Source organism: Nematolebias whitei, chromosome 10 (genome assembly GCF_014905685.2).
Source record: "Nematolebias whitei isolate Nwh7 chromosome 10, NemWhi1, whole genome shotgun sequence".
Lineage (NCBI taxonomy): Eukaryota > Metazoa > Chordata > Actinopteri > Cyprinodontiformes > Rivulidae > Nematolebias > Nematolebias whitei.
Genome location: NC_056507.1, coordinates 9,985,018 through 10,004,045, shown reverse-complemented (window position 1 = coordinate 10,004,045; position 19,028 = coordinate 9,985,018). Strand labels below are relative to the sequence as shown.

Genomic DNA, 19,028 nt, shown 5'->3' with positions numbered 1-19,028 from the left:
AAAGAATGAAAAAAGAAAGACAGACAGACAGAAAGAATGAAAAAAGAGAGACAGACGGAAAGAATGAAAAAAGAAAGACAGACAGACAGACATAAATTATGAAAAGAGAGACAGACAGACAAAGAATGACAAAAGAAAGACAAACAGACATAAATTATGAAAAGAGACAGACAGACAAAGAATGACAAAAGAAAGACAGACAAACAGAAAAAAGAAAGACAAAGACAGAAAGAATGATAGACAAACAGAAAGACAGAAAAAAGAAAGAAAGACAGAAAAAAGACAGAAAGAATGAATGAATAAAAGAAAGAAAGAACGGTCTGTCGTCCTGGTTTTGGTCCTTCCTGTTGACGTTTGTCCAGTACTGGACATGGACACCTAACTTGGAAGTTGAAGCCAAAACCAAGCAAAGCGCCCCCTTGTGGCTGCAGTGGACCCAAATAAACAAATGGAACGAACTCCGGACTCAAACATTTCTGTATTATAATAAGAGTCCCTGAATAAATAATGTATGGAGGCTTTGAAAACGGTTTCTGAGTTTGTAAACACTAATCAACGTTTACAAACCTAATACATAACAACAAGGATCAGTTATAAACATCTGCAATGGCTAAGATCAAAGGCTGCATTTTTATCTATTCACTTTTTTGGTTAATTGTTTTTAATTTTCTTTAGTGGGAGGTTGCTCAGCATATTTTTTATAAATAAACATTTTTAAATTCCAAAACAAACTTTGTTGTTTAATTTACAGATAATTAGCTGAATTTTTAAATCTGCTGTATGAAGAATATTTTTAGCAAGAAAAGTGTCAGTGTTGTTCTTTTTATCCAACTAACGGTGACAGATTATTAATGATTTAATAAATGTTTAAAGACTAATAATAACTACATTATTGCCTATTTATTAGTTGTTTATAAGCACGCTCCTTTTGTAAAGTGACACCAACAGAAAGTATACCTCAGACACATTTTTACACGTGTGGACACCTGTTGGTTCCTGTTTTTCTCTTACTGCTCTTTAAAGGTTTAATTAAGTGTTTGATGCTTGAACTGGGTCGCCCCGATTGTGTGCAGGTGTGTAGACGGGACGTTTTTAGCCTGGAAACTCAGGTGCACACGCTCTGCTCCAAACACACAGAACAGGGTCCAGCTCGTAAACGAGGCGATTACTTTTGTTCAATAAACGCTCCAGCCATCTTTATTTACGATCTTTGGTTCTGTTGGATCCAATCGTAACTGAACAGCCGGTGTGGAAGCTCTCAGATAGGCTTGTCACGATAACAAATTTTGCTGAGCGATTAATTGTCTCAGAAATTATTGCGATAAACGATGATATTGTTTGAAATTTGACGATAATTAGTAATGTCAAATTTAAGAAGAAATTTTGGTCAAATCTTGTAAAATATGTGAAGCTCAACCTCACTGAACATTGTGACATCTGTTAGCACTCGGAGTATGTGTTGAGGATGACTCTCAGCTACTACCACACCAAATATTCGCTCAATATCTGCAACACTGACTGAGTTGGAGACTTTTAGATGCTGCTGATCCTGAGGGTTGTAGATTTTCATCCTAAAACTCCTCCATAAAATCCTTCCAGTGGTCCATGAGATATTTTGCTAACAGACAGGGTGTCGACTAACAGTTAATGCCTCAATATATGCACTATGATGGAACTAACTCTCAGCTGCTACCACACCAAATATGAACTCGATAGCTGTAGAATCAACGGAGTTAGAGCCATTTCTGCGTTTGCTCTGGTCTGGCTGTGGCGGCCATCTTGAATGAGGCTGACTCCGACACTAAGACGCAATAAAACCAAGACGTGATAAATGTTTTAATTTTCTCCCTCTATCACAATAAACGCGTTTAAACTGTGATGATTCACATGAATTTAACAGAAAATGATGCATCTTGTTACTGACATTAAAGATAATGTTGTGTCTATTTAAAAAAAGTAACACTTTATCGTGATGGTACGCAGCGTCTGAACTGTATTATCATCGCACAGTTCAGTGTGCCGTACTCATGTTGGGCTCAAAAAGTACCAAACAGAATTTTCGGCTGATTTCTCTCGGCTCGTTCTTTCCTTCTTTCTGTGTGAGTTCGGCTTCGTTCGAGTGTTTCAGTAAATGGATGTGGGGGTTGACTTGGTGCTCTCAGAGGAAGTCTGTGGTCGGGCCGTTTCTACATATTTTCCTCTTACACACACAAACGCACACATGCTACACACACACACACTCAAACTCACACACACGAACACCCTGTCAGGCCAAATGAAGCTCTCTTTTAAAAGCTGCAGCTCCACAGATGTGGAAGCCATTTCTCCTGCACACACACACACACACACATTTATGCTGGAATAAACACAAAAACCCACAGTCTCTTGGGGTGCGGTCTCCCCTGCAGTCCTGATGCACTATGGGTAGTTGTGGTTAAAGAGGTCCTGTGAGCAGCTGGCCATAAATAGCCTGAGCAAAAAAAAAAAAAAAAAGTAGGATCGTGGAGGTCTTTTCATAGAAAATGGGCCTAAGTGTGAGCGTTTGACTGTTAGTTTTATTTAATTTATGCTTAAATATTTGTTGAAACAGTTAAAAGTATCAGCTGAAACTGATGAACATCTGGACAAGGACAGCTGCCGTTGATGGAAATCAAGAAGACACGAGATGTTGTTGTCACACCTGCTGCACGTAACATCGCAGCTTTTCATCGCATTTGACTCTAAACTCCGTTTTTTTTATTTTGTTTTTTAACAGTCGAACAGTTTCATGAGTTTGCACTGATAGTTTGTTTCTACAAACCAAGTGTGAAAGCAGAAACATTAAACACAAAATACATTTAACTTCATTTACAAATACTTTACCGTGTTTTAGCTACCTTTCTTTTCTTTTTTTAACCTTCTGTCTTTTTAGCTGGTCTTTTGCTACTTTCAACTTTAGCTAGCCCGTTTGCTGCTTTTAGCTTTCAGCTAGACTTTTCTACTTTTAGTTAGCTGTTTGCTACTATTTTTACCTTTGTAGATAGCCTTTTGCCACTTCAGCTTTTAGATAGCTTTTTACTACCTTTATTTTTAAATAAACTTTTAAGGGGGTGGTGGCACAGAGGCTAGAAAAAGTGGGCCTGTGATCAGATGGTCACTGGTTCAACTCCCTGGACTGACACTATCAAAATGTGGGTGGGAAAGGTGAAACACCCACACCTGCCTCCATCCTCACCTGTCCCACCCTGAGCTAAAGTTGTCATTTCTACCCCAAAGCCCGGCCTGGCCCAACCCAGATTAGGGCAGGGCCGGGCCATAATAATGTGCTTAATGGCCGGGCCGGTGTCAAGCTTTTGATTGAGTCAGCAGATGCGCGCAGCTGACGATCCAAATATATGACAACATGGCTTGCCATACATTCAACAGCTGCACGTGGCCATTTGACTGCGCGCTAACCAGCCTTGAAAGAGGTAGAAAGAAAAAAAAGTTCTGTTAAGCTTCAGATGGGACTATACTGCCAGGGATTGCCCAAATGGATGTTCATTCAGTCGCTCACTCGGTGGACACGTGCGGCCGACGACCAAAAATATCCAACATGTCAGAGCAGGGTCCATGTATGAATAATGCAGAGTGCAGGCAGAAGCAGGGATTTAATGTGCTTTGATGTCCATGAAAGGACAAACAGCCCCTCAGCTCCCAATCTTCTGCCCCCTCAGCCGCGTGTGTCCGCTGACCGTTAATAACTATAAGCAGTCAAAGCTTAATTAAAAATGTTGGGGGGCTTTCGGGTTCGGACCTGTAATTACTGTTAATTCATCTGGTCAGGTGGGGTTCAGGAATGATGGCTATGGGCTGGGGCCGGGCGGGGTCGGATTTTTTGGGCCCGAATGCAACTCTACCCTGGGCCCCCGAGCAAGGCCCCACCCCCACCATCAGCTCCCCCAGGTGCCCTAGATGGCAGCTCTCTGCTCCACACAGAGGGCTGTGGTAGCTCGTGGTCTGTGGTGGCGTCAGGAAGGACATCCGGCATAAAAACAATCGCCATGTCTTCGTATGTGATAGTTCGCTGTGAGCAGCCGAAAGAAGAAGATTTTTTAAATCGACTTTTACTATTTAAAGCTAGCGTTGTGCTCCATTTACTTTAGCTAGTTAGCCTTTAACCGTTTAACTTCTAGCTAGGTCTTTGCCACTTTTAGCTTTAATGTTTGAGTTTATTCAGTAAATCTCAGCTGTCACTCAGCTGTTTAACAGAAGATACTCATTTCTTGTTTATAGTTTTTATTGGGCAGTCCAGAACATTTTTTTAAACACAGAGATGTGTTCACCCCCCCCCCCCCCCCACACACACACACACACAGGCTGTTATTTTACTCTTCAGTCCCGTTAGTGTGGCGCATTTGAAATAACCAAAAGAGCAAACTGAGACGAGCCCAACTCTCCGTCTGGAAGTCAGAACCGGGCCTACGGTTCTGCTCGGGGTTCAGTGGAAACAAACAGGCTGGAGAAAACAGTCCATTTTTATCTGGGACGTTTCACCATCTGCTCGTCTGTTTTCCACAGGAAGACAAAACAACACAAGGTCAAACTGCTCATCGTCAAGTGACTTCCTGTCTGTTTGCAGCTGGTTTGGTGAAGTTGTGTTGAGATGGACTTCTGATTTACTGAATAAGAAATCAAAATGTCTATTATTGCTTTAAATATTAAACTGCAGGTCAAATAAACACGCAACATTATTTTCAAGATTTGACCAAAATGACTCAAACTTGTTTAATTCTCACCAGAATGTGTTCTTAGTTTAAAACTAGCCTCGTAATTAGTCTTAGTTTCTGCTTCTGAACCATTTTTTACACAACTTGGTGCCGTACGGGCCCAACTCTTGTCTTTTAGTAATGCTGTGACCGGGTTTGAATTCCCACCAGAACCAAAGCATCCACAGCTCGGACTGATCTGAACCTCTCTGTCCCCCGCAGGTCTATCTCAAGGCTCCTATGATCCTGAACGGGGTGTGCGTGATCTGGAGAGGCTGGATCGACCTGCAGAGGCTGGACGGGATGGGATACCTGGAGTACGACGAGGAGCGGGCGCAGGTACCCGCAGCCCATCACACCTTTGAGATTTGATTATTGTGTTTGGAAACAATCATCTGTGTGTGCAGCACGAGGACGCCTTAGCCCAGGCGGCATTTGAAGAGGCCCGGCGCAGAACCAGAGACTTTGAGGACAGAGACCGGTCCCACAGAGAGGATTTAGAGGTGAGGGGGACGGGACTCTCGTCCACTTCAGGCTGTGAACAACTGTCTTCGCACTAAACCAAATATAAACTCTAACAAAGCCAGTTCAGAATAAACCAGACTTATAAAACACAAAGAATATAAATCTATCCTGTAACGTTTAAAGGAATATTTCAGCCATTTATGTGTGTTTTTGTTTTAAAATTATAAATAATGATTATCTTATCTGTTGTAGATAGATTTTTGAATGAACTTCAACCGGGATAAATAATGTTTAATTCAGTTATTTTCTTAGAGATATCAATAAATTAGTGGAAGTGCTACATCAAACTGCTGCTGTCACTATCGAGATAAGAAAGATAAGATATATTTGATGTAACTGTAAAGGTAATAAAATAAAATTACTAAATAAAAAATCTCAGAAAATTACATTAAAACATGAAAGCAACACAGAGCAGGGGAACGGTTTATAAAGCTTTGTGATTGGACAGATTTGTGGAGCAAATTTATGCTTTTAAATAAAACGTTTAATGTAAACAACTTTTTTAAAGTGAAACTGACTTCAGCCTAAAAGTTTATAAAAAAGAATATTTGCTTAAACTGCTCTAAAACACTGAAGATTGCTGCGTTCAGTTAACATTAGTTTATTAGTTGGGTCAGAATTGATCTCTATTTCTACTTTATTAATTATTTATTTAAAATAACTGTTAAACTTCAGTAATTTTTTTTGGCCATAATTAAATCATTTATGGGTTAATTTGGATTAAACTGGAACGATCAATCAAAGTGTAGTTAATACAGCCCAGAGTTCATTTATTCTAAAGTGGAAATTTGGATTAAAATCTAGAATATGTGCATATAAACATCTACACTTATTTATTTATTTAGATTAAAGCTTGTGTAATTCTTAGCAGATCATTTCTGACTGACTATGTAAGACAACACAAAATACGGCAAGCCTTTTGTGTATTTATTCAATATCTTTGGTATCAAATGTCATTTTCATGCACTAGTTCATCACTACCCTGCTCTAGTTGCACATTCGGTCACACTAGTTCAACTAATACTTTTGTTAGTAACATGTTTTTGCCAACTAGTTGGAGAATAGTTCACACTAGTCGGCCATTTTGCCGCATTAGTAGCCCAAAAGTCTCAACCAGTTGGCTTTTTAATGCTGTAGTGGACCACTGGACCAAACAAGTCAATGACTAGTTTTACAAGTGAACTAGTACACATAAGAAATTCTTACATGGTAACTAGTTGATGCAAATTATGCACACTCGTTGACTAGTGTGAACTAAAAATATTGAAGAGTAAATGCTAAAATGTTCACTATTTTGCTAGTTGACACGGAGCGGAGGGGGAATTGGAAATACCTTCAGTCCGCCCGTCTGCGTTGTGAGCATGATAACAAAAAATAAGTGACATATCAACTTCCATTTTGGTGTGTCGCTGCATCTAGGTGTTTGAAAGGTCACTATAAAAATTTGGGTTCCCACGTCAAAATCCAAGATGGCCACCTCCTTATATTAATGTAAACCGACCACCCCATCATTTGAGGAACCTATGCTTTCTAGTTTTATATTGCTTAAAAGTGTAGTTTCCTCAAATTATTGGGGTGTCTGAAGAGTCATCTATGGTGACCAAGGCCACCATTGGCCACCCCCTGGCTCCACCTCTGCACCTGGTGGTGGATTAAAATTTTAAGTTGCACCAATTGACATTTGACAGTCACTAGTCGTCCAATGGGCAACATTTGTGTCGACTAGTTAACATAAAAAGATTTTTGATGCTTACTAGTTAAGTCGTATGACTTATCATCAAATAATTTGGTCCTGTGGTCCGCTAGTGAAAAAGCCAACTAGTCGCGACGTTTGGGCTACTAGTGCGACTGACTAGAGTGACTTAAGCTCCAACTAGTTAGATTAAAGTGCTACTAGCTGGTAAAATGTATTTCTAGTAAGAGTATTTGTTTGAGTAGTGTGACTGAACGTGCAACAAGTGCAGGGTAGTAATAATAATAATAATAATAATGTCATCACAATGTCAGCACTGTATGTTTCCATACAATGGCGAAATTAGTCTCTGCATTTAACCCATCCACCACCAGGTGGTGCAGTGGGCAGCTATTGAAGGCGCCCGGGAGGCATTTTGGGGATGAGGTGTGCTGCCCAAAGACACCACGTGATGTGCAGTGACTGGGGATTGAACCTGGGACTTTTGGGTCCCAAGCCGGCTGCCCTGCCTCTACACCATCTCGGCCACAATGATCAAATGGCTGAAAATGATGCTTAATACCAAGGATGTTGAATAAATACACAAAGGACTTGCCATACAAAGCACAGAATCAGTGACATTCTTTCACAAAATTATTAAAGAAAGTTTAAAGATATTCTTGTTTTTAAGTAACATCATCATGAATTATCTTTCAGCTTAATTAACTGTAGGATTAATGAAGTCAAATATTAATATTTGTGTGTTTTAATGAGCCCGAGCATCGTTTCTGAAAGCTACAGCAGCAGATTTGTAATTCCCCTCCCTCTGCTTAGTGCTTCGGGTGGCTCAGGGTTGTGTGACGTGTGCTTGTGTGCTTTAATTTTTCATTCCTTAATTAGTTTTTGCAGTTTAAATCATAAGTTTAGTGCATGAGCAGTTTGATTAGTAAATCCACATTTGAGTTTTTTTTTAATAAATTATTGAATGACTGATTCAGTTTTGTCAGGTGTCCCTAAAGCCTAAGAAGGGAAAGAAGTTTTGAACTGTTCAAAATTATTCAGTTCTCTTTTTTAGCAGCTGTTGGACCATGTGTTGTGCACAAAGATGACTTTCTATCAGATTGTTTTGCTGTAACTCTAAAAGCCGATTATCACCTGAAACAAACTGACTTTCCCAGCCAGGCTTTGGGGAGACCAGTGGCATCCTTCCTCAGTTGACGCCAAATTGTTTATTCTTTTAGGACCCTGTGGTTTCTAAAATCTGGGACTGATGACCCTCAGAAAGACAGAGAGCCAGCAGAAAAGAACAGGGTCTGTGTCCTTCACTTCTCACCATCATCTATCACACTGTCATGCACTAAACCCGTCTCTCGGTGTATGTTTGTGTCCACTTTGTGTCTCTGCATCCTTGTTTTGTCGACTATTTTCTCTGTGTGTTTATGTCGGCCAGCACAGGAAGCTGTGTGTTTTTAGACGTTTGCCTTGTTTGTGTACTTTGTTCATAATGTGCATGCACTTCTAATGTATAAAATGTTCCTTTTAATGCTCATGTTATGCAAAGAATTTTAAAAAATGGTTTGCATAAACACACAAAACACTCCCACAGCTTCACAAGAAGGAAAGAGCGAAGCCGTTAACTGAAGGTCGTCTTTCATCTGACTGATCTCATGTTTCCTCCCTGAGGCTCGGACAGAAAAAGAAAACCTTGTTTCTCCTCCTGAATCAATAAAAAGACCGTCATTACCCCCGAAAACACTTGAGGAGCTTTAAATTTGCTGAAACGAATTGTTTGGATCCACATTCTGGCTCTGCTTGTCACTGAGAGCGAACTGTTTTTTAACGTGCTTCAGTTTATTTAAAAAAAGGTCAAATTCCTGAGAGTCAACTTTATGAGAAAATATTAAACTGGTTTTATAAAACCTGCAGTCCAGCCATGAAAATAAATTAAACATGATGTATCCCACTGCAGGACTGCAGACTTAAAGGTATGTTCAAGTTCATATCCTTCTTTTAAACATATGCAAAGAAAATAATAAAAGTATAACTCTGTCAAACCTGCAGAAAACTTTTTTAATGTCACCAGAACAGAAGTGACAGTGCAAATAGTTAATAAGTAGGCCTGTCGCAAAAACAATAAATCAATTAATCGCATGATAAATGAAAATTATCGACCTCATTTTCATTTATCGGATTTATCGTTTCTTCATGTCTCTCTCTTTCTACTGAAGACACTGGATGACAAAAGGCTCAGCTCCGGTGTTCTTCACTGACCCCTCCCTTTCTCTTTTCTCTTTAAAATCTGTTTTAACCGTCCAAAATCACGTTATTGGATCGTTAAAAGCAGCTAAGCGGAGAAGCTAAGCTACGAGCTAAGCTAACAGGCCGACCTTGGGGAAAAAAACCTCCGTCTTGTCCACAAATGCTATGCTAAAGAGCTCAAACCCCACAGAGCGTCCACCATTTTAAGAATCGAAAACAAAGAAGGAAAGACATTCCATGTCATGTCAAGGGGCCTGCCTCCCATTTCTCTTAAAGAGAGACGCTGCTCGCTCCCTCACTATCCATCCTTCAGTTCAGACAGTCTTATACTGCTATTCAGTAGTCAAAAAAAGGTACTACACACAAAAATTAACCAACATTTCTTCTTATATTTGACAGTTACTAATTATTGTCAAATTTCAAACAATATTATTGTTTATCGCAATCATTTCTGAGACAATTAATTGCTCATCAAAATTTGTTATGACAGGCCTACTAATAAGTAGGGGTGCGCCGATTGCAGTTTTCTGTCCGATCACCAATTTCTAAAATGTCTGACCTGCCGATTCCAATTTTGTCTGAGACCCATTTTGTTTTATAAATGACACCGTCAGGTGTTATAAGGTCACAGTGCACCTTCTATTTTCCAATTTTATTTTATTGAAAAACATACCCTTGAATAATTTCCTAGAAGCAACACAAACTTGTTTTAACTGGCCATGAGGTAGTGCTCTGACATATAAATGAAGTTTAGAGAATTGTTGTTAAAATTACAAAAAATCGGTAAAATCTGTTTCTCGTGTAAGTATCGGCCGATCTCTGAAAATTGAGGAAATTGGGGCCGATAAATCGGTGCACCCCTACTAACAAGCTACTTCATGTAGACTTGTCTGAAAACTGTTATAAATTAATTTAATGTGTTTACATTTTACACTATTTATCAACCAACATCAAGGGTAAAAGGTATGTTTGTTTGTTTGTCAGTAGTTTCAGCAAAATATCTTATGAGCCAGAGGACAGATTTAAGCAAATATTCACTGGATGGACATCTACAACTGTCAGTCCAGGTCAAGATGGATGCCACAGCTAATCCACTTTAGAAAGAAATGGCTAAAACTCAGTAAAATACTCAGGATTTAAGCTAAAATTTGCCGACTGTCATCCTCATCACATAATCTGTTCACACACAATGTTGTTTTTTTAAGATTTGAACAAAACATCTACATTTTCACCATTTCCCAAGTTATAAAACTATGATGAGTATTTTTTAAATGGCTACGGATGCTAAACTCTACAGCTGTATAAAAATATTCAAAATAGTCACAACTGAAGCCAGTTCCTAATGCTCCATTTTCTGTGCAATGATTTTATTAAAGCATGCTGTAGAAAGTAAATATAAAATAAATCTTCTAATGTTGTGGAAGAGTGAAAGTGAAAGCAGATTTTGTATTTCAACTTAGCCATAAAGACAGTTTGGAGACCACTTCAGTAACTTATTCTAGCAGATGATAGGTGAATGAAGAGGCAGTAAAATCCAGCAGTGGCAGTGAGATCTTGCAGATCTACTCTGAGGTTTTTCTTTGGGCGTGACCGATGAATTCTGCTGAACGCTGCAGAGATTCAGCCTCTGCATTTCTGTGGTCTGAGCTCCTCTCCATCTGTGTGTCTCTGTGCTGCTGTGTGATCGAGTTATCTCTGTTGTTTAGTGCCCAAAGACTTGGACTGAACAAACACAAGAAAACCAGTGTGTCTTTCGTTTAACAAACCATGATGTTTTCTCTATTTACAGTTAATGTCATAAAACTTTATTGTTTATGAAAGAAAATAATAAACACACACAGAAGTATAAAGGTAAATTTAGGAAAGGCACAGATAAAAGGTGGCATTCAGAGGTATATATTACATCTGGGTTCACAGTTACGCTGATGACACTCAGTTTTATGTTGTCGTGTCTCCAGATGAGACCAGAACAACTGAGCAGCTTTCTTAGCTGTATTTTAGTTAATAAATCATTTTTGCAGCTTAACCAGGATAAAACAAAGGTGCTCATTGTTGGTTCAAAGGCTCAAAGGTCCCAAGAGGCAAGAAATCCAGGCGTCATGTTTAACGCTGATGAACCACATATTTGGTCAGTAACAAAAAGAGCTTTTTAGCATTTAAAAAACATTTTCAGGGTGAGGCCATTTAACACTGACTGATTCATATTTTTACAACTAGAAGGCTGGACCATTATAATAATTAGTCCAATAAATCAGCCCCATTTTTAGTCAGAATTCAGCAGCAAGAGTTCAGACAAAAAACAAAGAGAGAACTCACATTAGTACTGTTCTAAAGGCCTGACACTGGCTGTTTGTTAGTTTTAGGATTGATTGTAAAATTATTTTATTGGTTTTCAAGGCCCTCCATGGCCAAGCATCAGACTATTTCCGAAAAATGGTTTTGATTTATGAATTAGCGCGACCACTCAGATCCTCCAGTTCCTCTCTTTTAGCTTTTCCACAGAGCAGAACAAGAACTTTTGGAGGTTCTGTTTTTATTGGTACACAGACACTGTGGAACAGCCTGCCAGTGGATCTGAAGAGACCAGAATCTGGATACTTTTAAATGTAGAATTTAAACCCATCTGATCCGTTGGGCTTTTTATAAAATAGATTTTATTCCCCGTCACGGAGCAAAGAGGGAAATTGGAAATACCCTCCATGGATCCATTCATCCATCCAACTTGTGAGCATATTAAGTTGAAAAATAAATTAGGTACCACCTTCCATTTTGGTTTGTGGCTGCTTCAAGGCAAAACACAGGTCCCTATCGAAAATTGGGTTGCCAAGTCCCCCCCCCCCCACACACACACACACACACACACAATTTGTGGCATATATCAAGGTGATACACTGTCCCCACTCTTGTTCTCCATAGGCCTGAATCCCTCAGCCAGATCATTGCCAAGTGTGGCTATGGACACTGGTTCCAAAGTGGAACAATCATCAGTCACCTCCTTAACATGGATATATCAAGCTGTAAGCCAAAAATGAGCAAGACATCTACTCACTGATCCACCTCACCAGGATATACATCAAGGACATTGGAATGTCATTTGGACTGGATAAATGCAGTGTAATGGTATTCAAGAGAGGCAAAGTGATCGCAACTGAAGCAGTTGAACTACCTCAGCATGTAAATGGTCCCACCCAAGAGCGCAGACATACATTGGACCTTGTTTTAACTCGGGATGTGATTGTTAGAAATCTTGAAATTGGTGATAATGTTTTTTCAGACCACATGCCAGGCCGGTTTGAGTTCACCCTCCCCCATTTAACTCCTAAGCCATGCGTTCCTGCATGTAGTAGCCGGGCCATTAACCATTTCATTGCTGCACGTTTCACAGATGTTTATAATTCTGAAATGATCATTCAGCCCCCGGTGTTTCTCACCACTACTGAGGAGCTGACATCCCAGTTAAACTCTGTCTGCTTAAAGACTCTGGATCATGTTGCGCCTGTTAAAACCAAAAAAATCAAAACTCAGAGCAGAACCTTGGTTGAGTGACATCACCAAGGCCTTTAGGCAGCAATGTAGGAGGGCGGAGCGCAAGTGGAAGAAAGACAGGCTGCAGGTCTCTTTTCAAACACTTAAAGAGAGTTGGCGCCGTAATCAGAAAGCAGTGAAAGCTGCTAAATCCAAATACTTCTCTGATTTAATTACTTCAAACTCTCGCAACCCACGTGTCCTCTTCTCTACCCTAAACTCTGTTCTCCACCTCACTGAACCATCACCTCTGGAAGCCTCGACTGAGCTGTGCAAGAACTTCTTACATTTCTTTTTGGAAAAAATTGCGACCACCCGGGCTCTCATTTCCCCTCCAACTCATGACCCATCCTTCCCACCTCAATCTGTAGCTCAATTTGACCATTTTGAACCCATCACTCTATCTTCTCTAGAGCAGGTCATGTGCAGCTTGAAACCGTCTGGTTCCCCCTATGATGTGGTCCCCTCGACTACTAATGGAGGTTTTTCCTACTCTAGGTCTGTCCATTCTGGCTATAGTAAACAGTAGTTTATCCAATGGCGTGGTGCCAAAATCCTTTAAACATGCTGCTGTCCAGCCTCTCCTGAAAAAAACAAACCTTGACCCCTCAGTCGTATCCAACTTCCGGCCTGTCTCCAAACTCCCATTTGTTTCTAAAGTACTGGAGAAAATAGTTGAGTCCCAGTTGAAGTGTTTCCTGGAGGGTCACACCATCTTAGAGCTATTCCAATCTGGCTTTAAACCTCTCCATAGCACTGAAACTGCCCTGCTGAAGGTCTTTAACGACATCTTCAGATTCACAGATACCGGTGATTCTGTGATGCTTGTCCTGTTGGACCTCACAGCTGCCTTTGACACCATCGACCATGAGATCCTCATTGCTAGGTTAGAGCAGTGGGTGGGCATCAAAGGGTCAGCCCTCAATTGGTTCAGATCTTACCTCGCTGACAGATCCTTTTGTGTCTCCATCAAGGATTTTAGTTCTGCAGCGGCAGAGCTTAAATGGGGGGTTCCACAGGGGTCCATCCTGGGTCCCCTCCTATTCTCTTTATACCTGCTGCCACTTGGTGCTATTTTCTGGAAACACAACATACCCTTTCACTTCTACGCCGATGACTGTCAAATTTACTTCCCGCTAAGACACTATGGCACATGCTCTATTCAACCTCTGCTTGACTGCCTGGCTGACGTCAGGGACTGGATGGCTTTAAATTTCTTAAGTTTCAATGAAACGAAGTCTGAAGTCATGTTGTTCCCTCCCAACGACACGATCACAAACCACTGTATCGACCTCTCCGCTCTAACCCTGTCAAAAAAACAAAGAGTCACTAATCTGGGAGTGATAATGGACCCTTCCCTGAAACTTAACAGCCATGTAAACATGATTGTTAAATCATGTTTCTTCCAACTGAGGCGGCTGTCTAAACTGAAGCCCATATTGTCCAAAAATCACCTGGAGACAGTAATACATGCATTCATTACATCTAGGCTTGATTACTGCAATTCGCTCCTGTTTGGTATCAGTCAAACCGTCATAGCACGACTACAACTTGTCCAGAATGCAGCAGCCCGATTTTTAACCAGTACAGGCAAAAGAGAGCACATTACACCAGTTTTGGCTTCCCTGCACTGGTTACCGGTTCACTTTCGAATCCAGTTCAAAATACTCCTGTATGTCTACAAATCACTGAACAGTTTTGCACAATTTTGTATATTGCTTTGTGTGTTACCTGTTGTTCAGTCTGTACAGCACTTTGGTTGGCCTTGTCGCTGTTTTAAGTGCTCTATAAATAAAATGGTATGGTATGGTATGGTACCTGGAGATAACATTGCAGATGTCCAAGACAGCTACAAATACCTTGGAATCCCACAGATAAATGGCAATCATGATGTGTATGCAAGAAAGTCAACCACAACCAAGTACTTACAGAGGGTAAGGCAGGTCCTGAAGAGCCAACACTGAATGGCAAGAACAAAGTCCAAGCCATCATGTATACAATGTCAGTCATCAGATACACAGCTAGTATAATAGCCTGGCCAAAGAAGGAGATAGAAGCCACTGACATCGACTCGACAGCTCTTCACAATGCATGGAGGGTTTCACCCCAAGTCCAATACCCTGAGACTATACACTAAGAGAAAGGAGGGAGGCATAGAACTAGTGAGCATATGATACAAAACAATATGGTACAGATACAGATACTATACAGAATGAAACAACTAAGATCCTGGAGTATATCAGGAGGAAAGTCCCCAATGATTAACTAATGAGTGAATGTCTCAGTCAGTGCCAGAAACCCAGTGTGGAAGAGAACAACTCCAACTCTTGAGAACAAGCAGAGCCATCATGGAAAGATAAGCTCCTGTACAGCATGTACAACCAGCAAATTTAGGAAGTGGTTGATCTACTAGTGACTAGAAAGGGCTGGACTGAAAGACAGCGCAGAGGCACTAATCATAGCAGCACTAGAGCAAGCCCTCAGCACAAAAACAATAGAAGCCAAGGTCTACCATACCAGACAAGACCCAAGGTACAAGATTAGCAAAGATGCATCTGAAACTATCCAACACATCATAGCAGAATATAAGATCCAGGCAGGCAAAGCATGCAGGGAACACCATAACCAAGTGCCTGGAATAATATACCGGAACATCTATGTATGGACTGGAGGTCCTATAGTCAAAGTGGGAGACACCATCAAAGGTGGAGGAGAATGGAAGGGCTAAGATACTGTGGGCCTTCCTGATCCAGACTGACAGGTGATGACTAACCAACCGGACATTGTGGTGGTCGACAAGTAAGAGAAGAAGGCAGTGGTGATAGATGTTTCAATACCAAGAGACCATAACATCAGGAAGGAGGAGCATGAGAAGCTGGAGAAATACCAAGAGCTGAAAGGGGAAATACAGAAGCTGTGGAGAGTCAAAGCATCAGTAGTGCCAGTGGTCATTGGAGCACTTGGTGCTGTGTCCCCCAAACTGGAAGAGTGGCTCCAACAGATCCAAGGAACAACCTCAGAGATCTCTGTCTAGAAGAGCTCAGTCCTAGGAACAGCTAAGATACTGATCAGAACCCTCAGAAAACAGGCTTCTGATAGATGGGCCCAAGTTTGAAGTGAAGTGGAACCACCCAAGTGAAGTGAAGTGAAGGAGTAGAGTGAGCTAGAAGTATTTTTAATGCATGTTAGGCTGATTGGTAGCTCTAAATTGCCCCTAGGTCTGAGTGAGAGAGTGAATGGTTGGTTGTCTCATTTGTCTCTATTTGTCCCTGTAATGGACTGGAGACCTATCCAGATGGGGGTGTAAATGTACACCAATGAGGAAACTATGCTTTCTAGTTTTTATATTGCTTAAAATGACAGTTTCTTCAAATGATTAGAGTGGCAAGAAATTAATCTGTGGTGGCTAAGGCCACCACTGGCCACCCCCTGTTTCCCTGCCTTATGGTAGTTAAAATTGATCCATTTGCTGGCCAGGATCTGGTTCTCTGAGCCGCCTTGGACAACAAGCCTCTGTTCTTCTCCAGTGTAACTCCTACCCAATAAGTTACACCAAAAACATTTAGGTTTACTTCATTCTCTGTTCAGTTCCTGTCCAGAAAAATACTTATCTCCAAACTACAAACATTTACTCTTTAAATCCCTCAGTGACAGGGGACATGGGTGTACTGCTTGTTTAATTTGAAATGGAGGGAATATTCCAGTATTGGTATGGACACATAATTTAAAAAAAACTTAAGAAAGCCTGACTCACACAAATGTTTCCTGGAAATTATAAAATACCGACGTAAAGGATCTAATTTATTTAAATAACAACCTCAACATTAATAAAACGTCTTCATTTATCGTGATTACTTTTGACCGCCACCGGTGTATGAATGTGCGTGTGAATGGGTGGATGGCTGGTACTGTAAAGCGCCTTGGGGCCCCTCATAGGGGGCTGGAAGGCGCTATAGAAGTAAGCTCCATTTACCATTTACCATTTTAACCCAGAATGCCACCTTGCATGCCAAAGTTTTAAACGGATACCTTATAGCATTTGTTAGCTTTCAGAGTATGCAATGACGATGACTCTAAGCTACTACCACACTAAATTTAATTTTGCTAACACAACAGATAAACAAACAGACACAGGAAGGCAGTTACATTATCACCCGCCTGCTATGGCAGCAGATATTGAAAACATTAGTTTCATTAAACCAGTAATAATTGCACAAAAACACGATACTCAAATTAAGTTACTCTTATATACAAGAAATTTAAAATATTTATCCTTCCAAAAGATTTTTTTGGGCGATTTTATCACTTTTATTGAGATTATCTTAATAAAGCAGTAAAACCTTATTGCATTTTTCTAACCTGGATGTTGACTGAGCACAAAGCAGCTTCCTGTTTGAATCCTGAAGTCGGGCGGTTTTGCATCGTTCCAATCATGCGGGGTCAGAAGGTGCCTGTCAGAGAGATGGATGGAGAAGTTAGAGACTAATAACAGATTAATTCAGTCGTTCATTCACACATAAACCCCTGCGTCGTGTTTGTTGGGACCCTTATTAACACAACGTACTGAAATCCTACAAAAAACAGTTAAACTCTGCATTCTGCTCCCTGTAAGCTTCAGTTAACACACGGACAGAAAAGTGTGCACACACACACACACTCGAAGTGCTCAGCAGAGAGATGTTTGGTGATGAATGATGAGCTGGCACTGAAAGCATTAATATATCATTAGTATTGATTGCCATCACCCCACACACACACACACTTACTTTGACTAACACACAGATCAGACTGACAAACATATTCAGAGGCTTTGCAGGTGCACAAACCTGCAGAAACAGCAGATCTGCTCCAAGTTCAGCAGGACACACACACACACACAGAGGAACATCAGTGATATTGAGTTGTGGTTACGCAGCCTATAGCAGCCCTGCAGGCGTCCATTTGTGTTCGGATCGATACAGAAAGCTCTTCGGCCCTGATGATTAGTGAAGACCACTCCCTTCCACAGACAGACACTCGGGCTCGCTCCAGCTTCTTCTGATTCGGCTCTGATGAGCCCAGCGGGCCTTTTCTCAAGCCCATCATTTGTTGTTGGTGTCACAGAAAGTCTTAAAAACTTCGTAGAGGTCGCAAAGGTGCAGGACTTCAAGTACTTGGGGTCCACCGTCCAGGAAAATGGGGGAGTGTTTTAAAGAGGTGAAGAAGAAAGTCCAGGCAGGATGGAGAAAAGTTCAGAAGTGATTTGCAACAAAAGAGTGTCAGCAAAGATCAAAGTAAAAGTTTACAAGACAGTGGTGAGACCAGCTATGTTGTATGGTCTGGAGACAGAGACATGGACAAGAAGACAGGAGACAGAACTGGAAGTAGCATAAATGAAGATGTTGAGGTTCTCATTAGGAGTGACAATGGATAAGATTAGGAATGAGATCATCAGGAGATAAAGTTAGAGAGGCCAGACTGAGATGGTTTGGACATGTCCAGAGGAGGGACAGTGGTTTGGACATGTCCAGAGGAGGGACAGTGGGTATATTAATAGAAGGATGTTAGAAATGCGGCTGCCAGGATAAAAACAAAGAGGAGATACATGGATGCAGTTAGAGAGGACATGGAGGAGGTTGGAGTGAGGACAGAGTGAGGACAGAGGACAGAGTGAGGACAGAGGACAGAGTGAGGAGACCCCTGAAGAGGGAAAAGCCAATAGAAGATGAAAACATCTGAACTTTCTCAGAATCTGTGTTTGTAATTTTTTTTTAATAAACTAAGGATCAAGGTTCTTTATTGTCATTCCCATCACATGTGGTACACGAGGTGGAATGAATCTGTGTACTCAACGTCCCAGTTACACCCCAAAATACCAAAAATATAAAGTATAAAAGAAACAGTATGCAAGGATCTAAGATATAAACTAAACACTAATAAAGTAAAATAATATGGTGTATTATGCAGAAGCCTGTTTAGTGCTTTGCTGTAGAAATGTATGGATTTAGTATAAATAAGATTTATTTCAAGGATTCAAGGATTCAAAGTTCTTTATTTGTCATTCGCACCCCATGTAGTACATGTGGGGGAACAAAATTATGTACACAGGGTCCCAGTTATATCCAACAATAAAATGTAAAATAAAAACAGTAATAAGATCTAAAATATGAACTAAGAAAAACATCAACTAAAAATACACTAAGCTAGTGGCATAAACACAATACGCCGAACAGCAGCACGAACATGAGTCTGTGTGAGCAGATGAGCACGCATGAACACAGCAACATGAAACAGATCAGCAGCAACATGAAACACATCAGCAGCAACATGAAACACATCAG

At 40.7% G+C, this 19,028-nt stretch overlaps 1 protein-coding gene across 1 annotated transcript in view; it reads left to right on the top strand.

Annotated features, from left to right (window-relative positions):
- The window catches only part of cbfb (core-binding factor subunit beta), a gene marked incomplete at its 5' end in the record, with an annotated part of 40,078 nt that overhangs the window by 16,941 nt on the left and 4,109 nt on the right, over positions 1-19,028 (top strand). Inside the window, 2 exon segments of the mRNA XM_037683332.1 lie at positions 4,950-5,066; positions 5,135-5,230. Of these exon segments, the coding sequence (XP_037539260.1) occupies positions 4,950-5,066; positions 5,135-5,230 (213 nt within the window).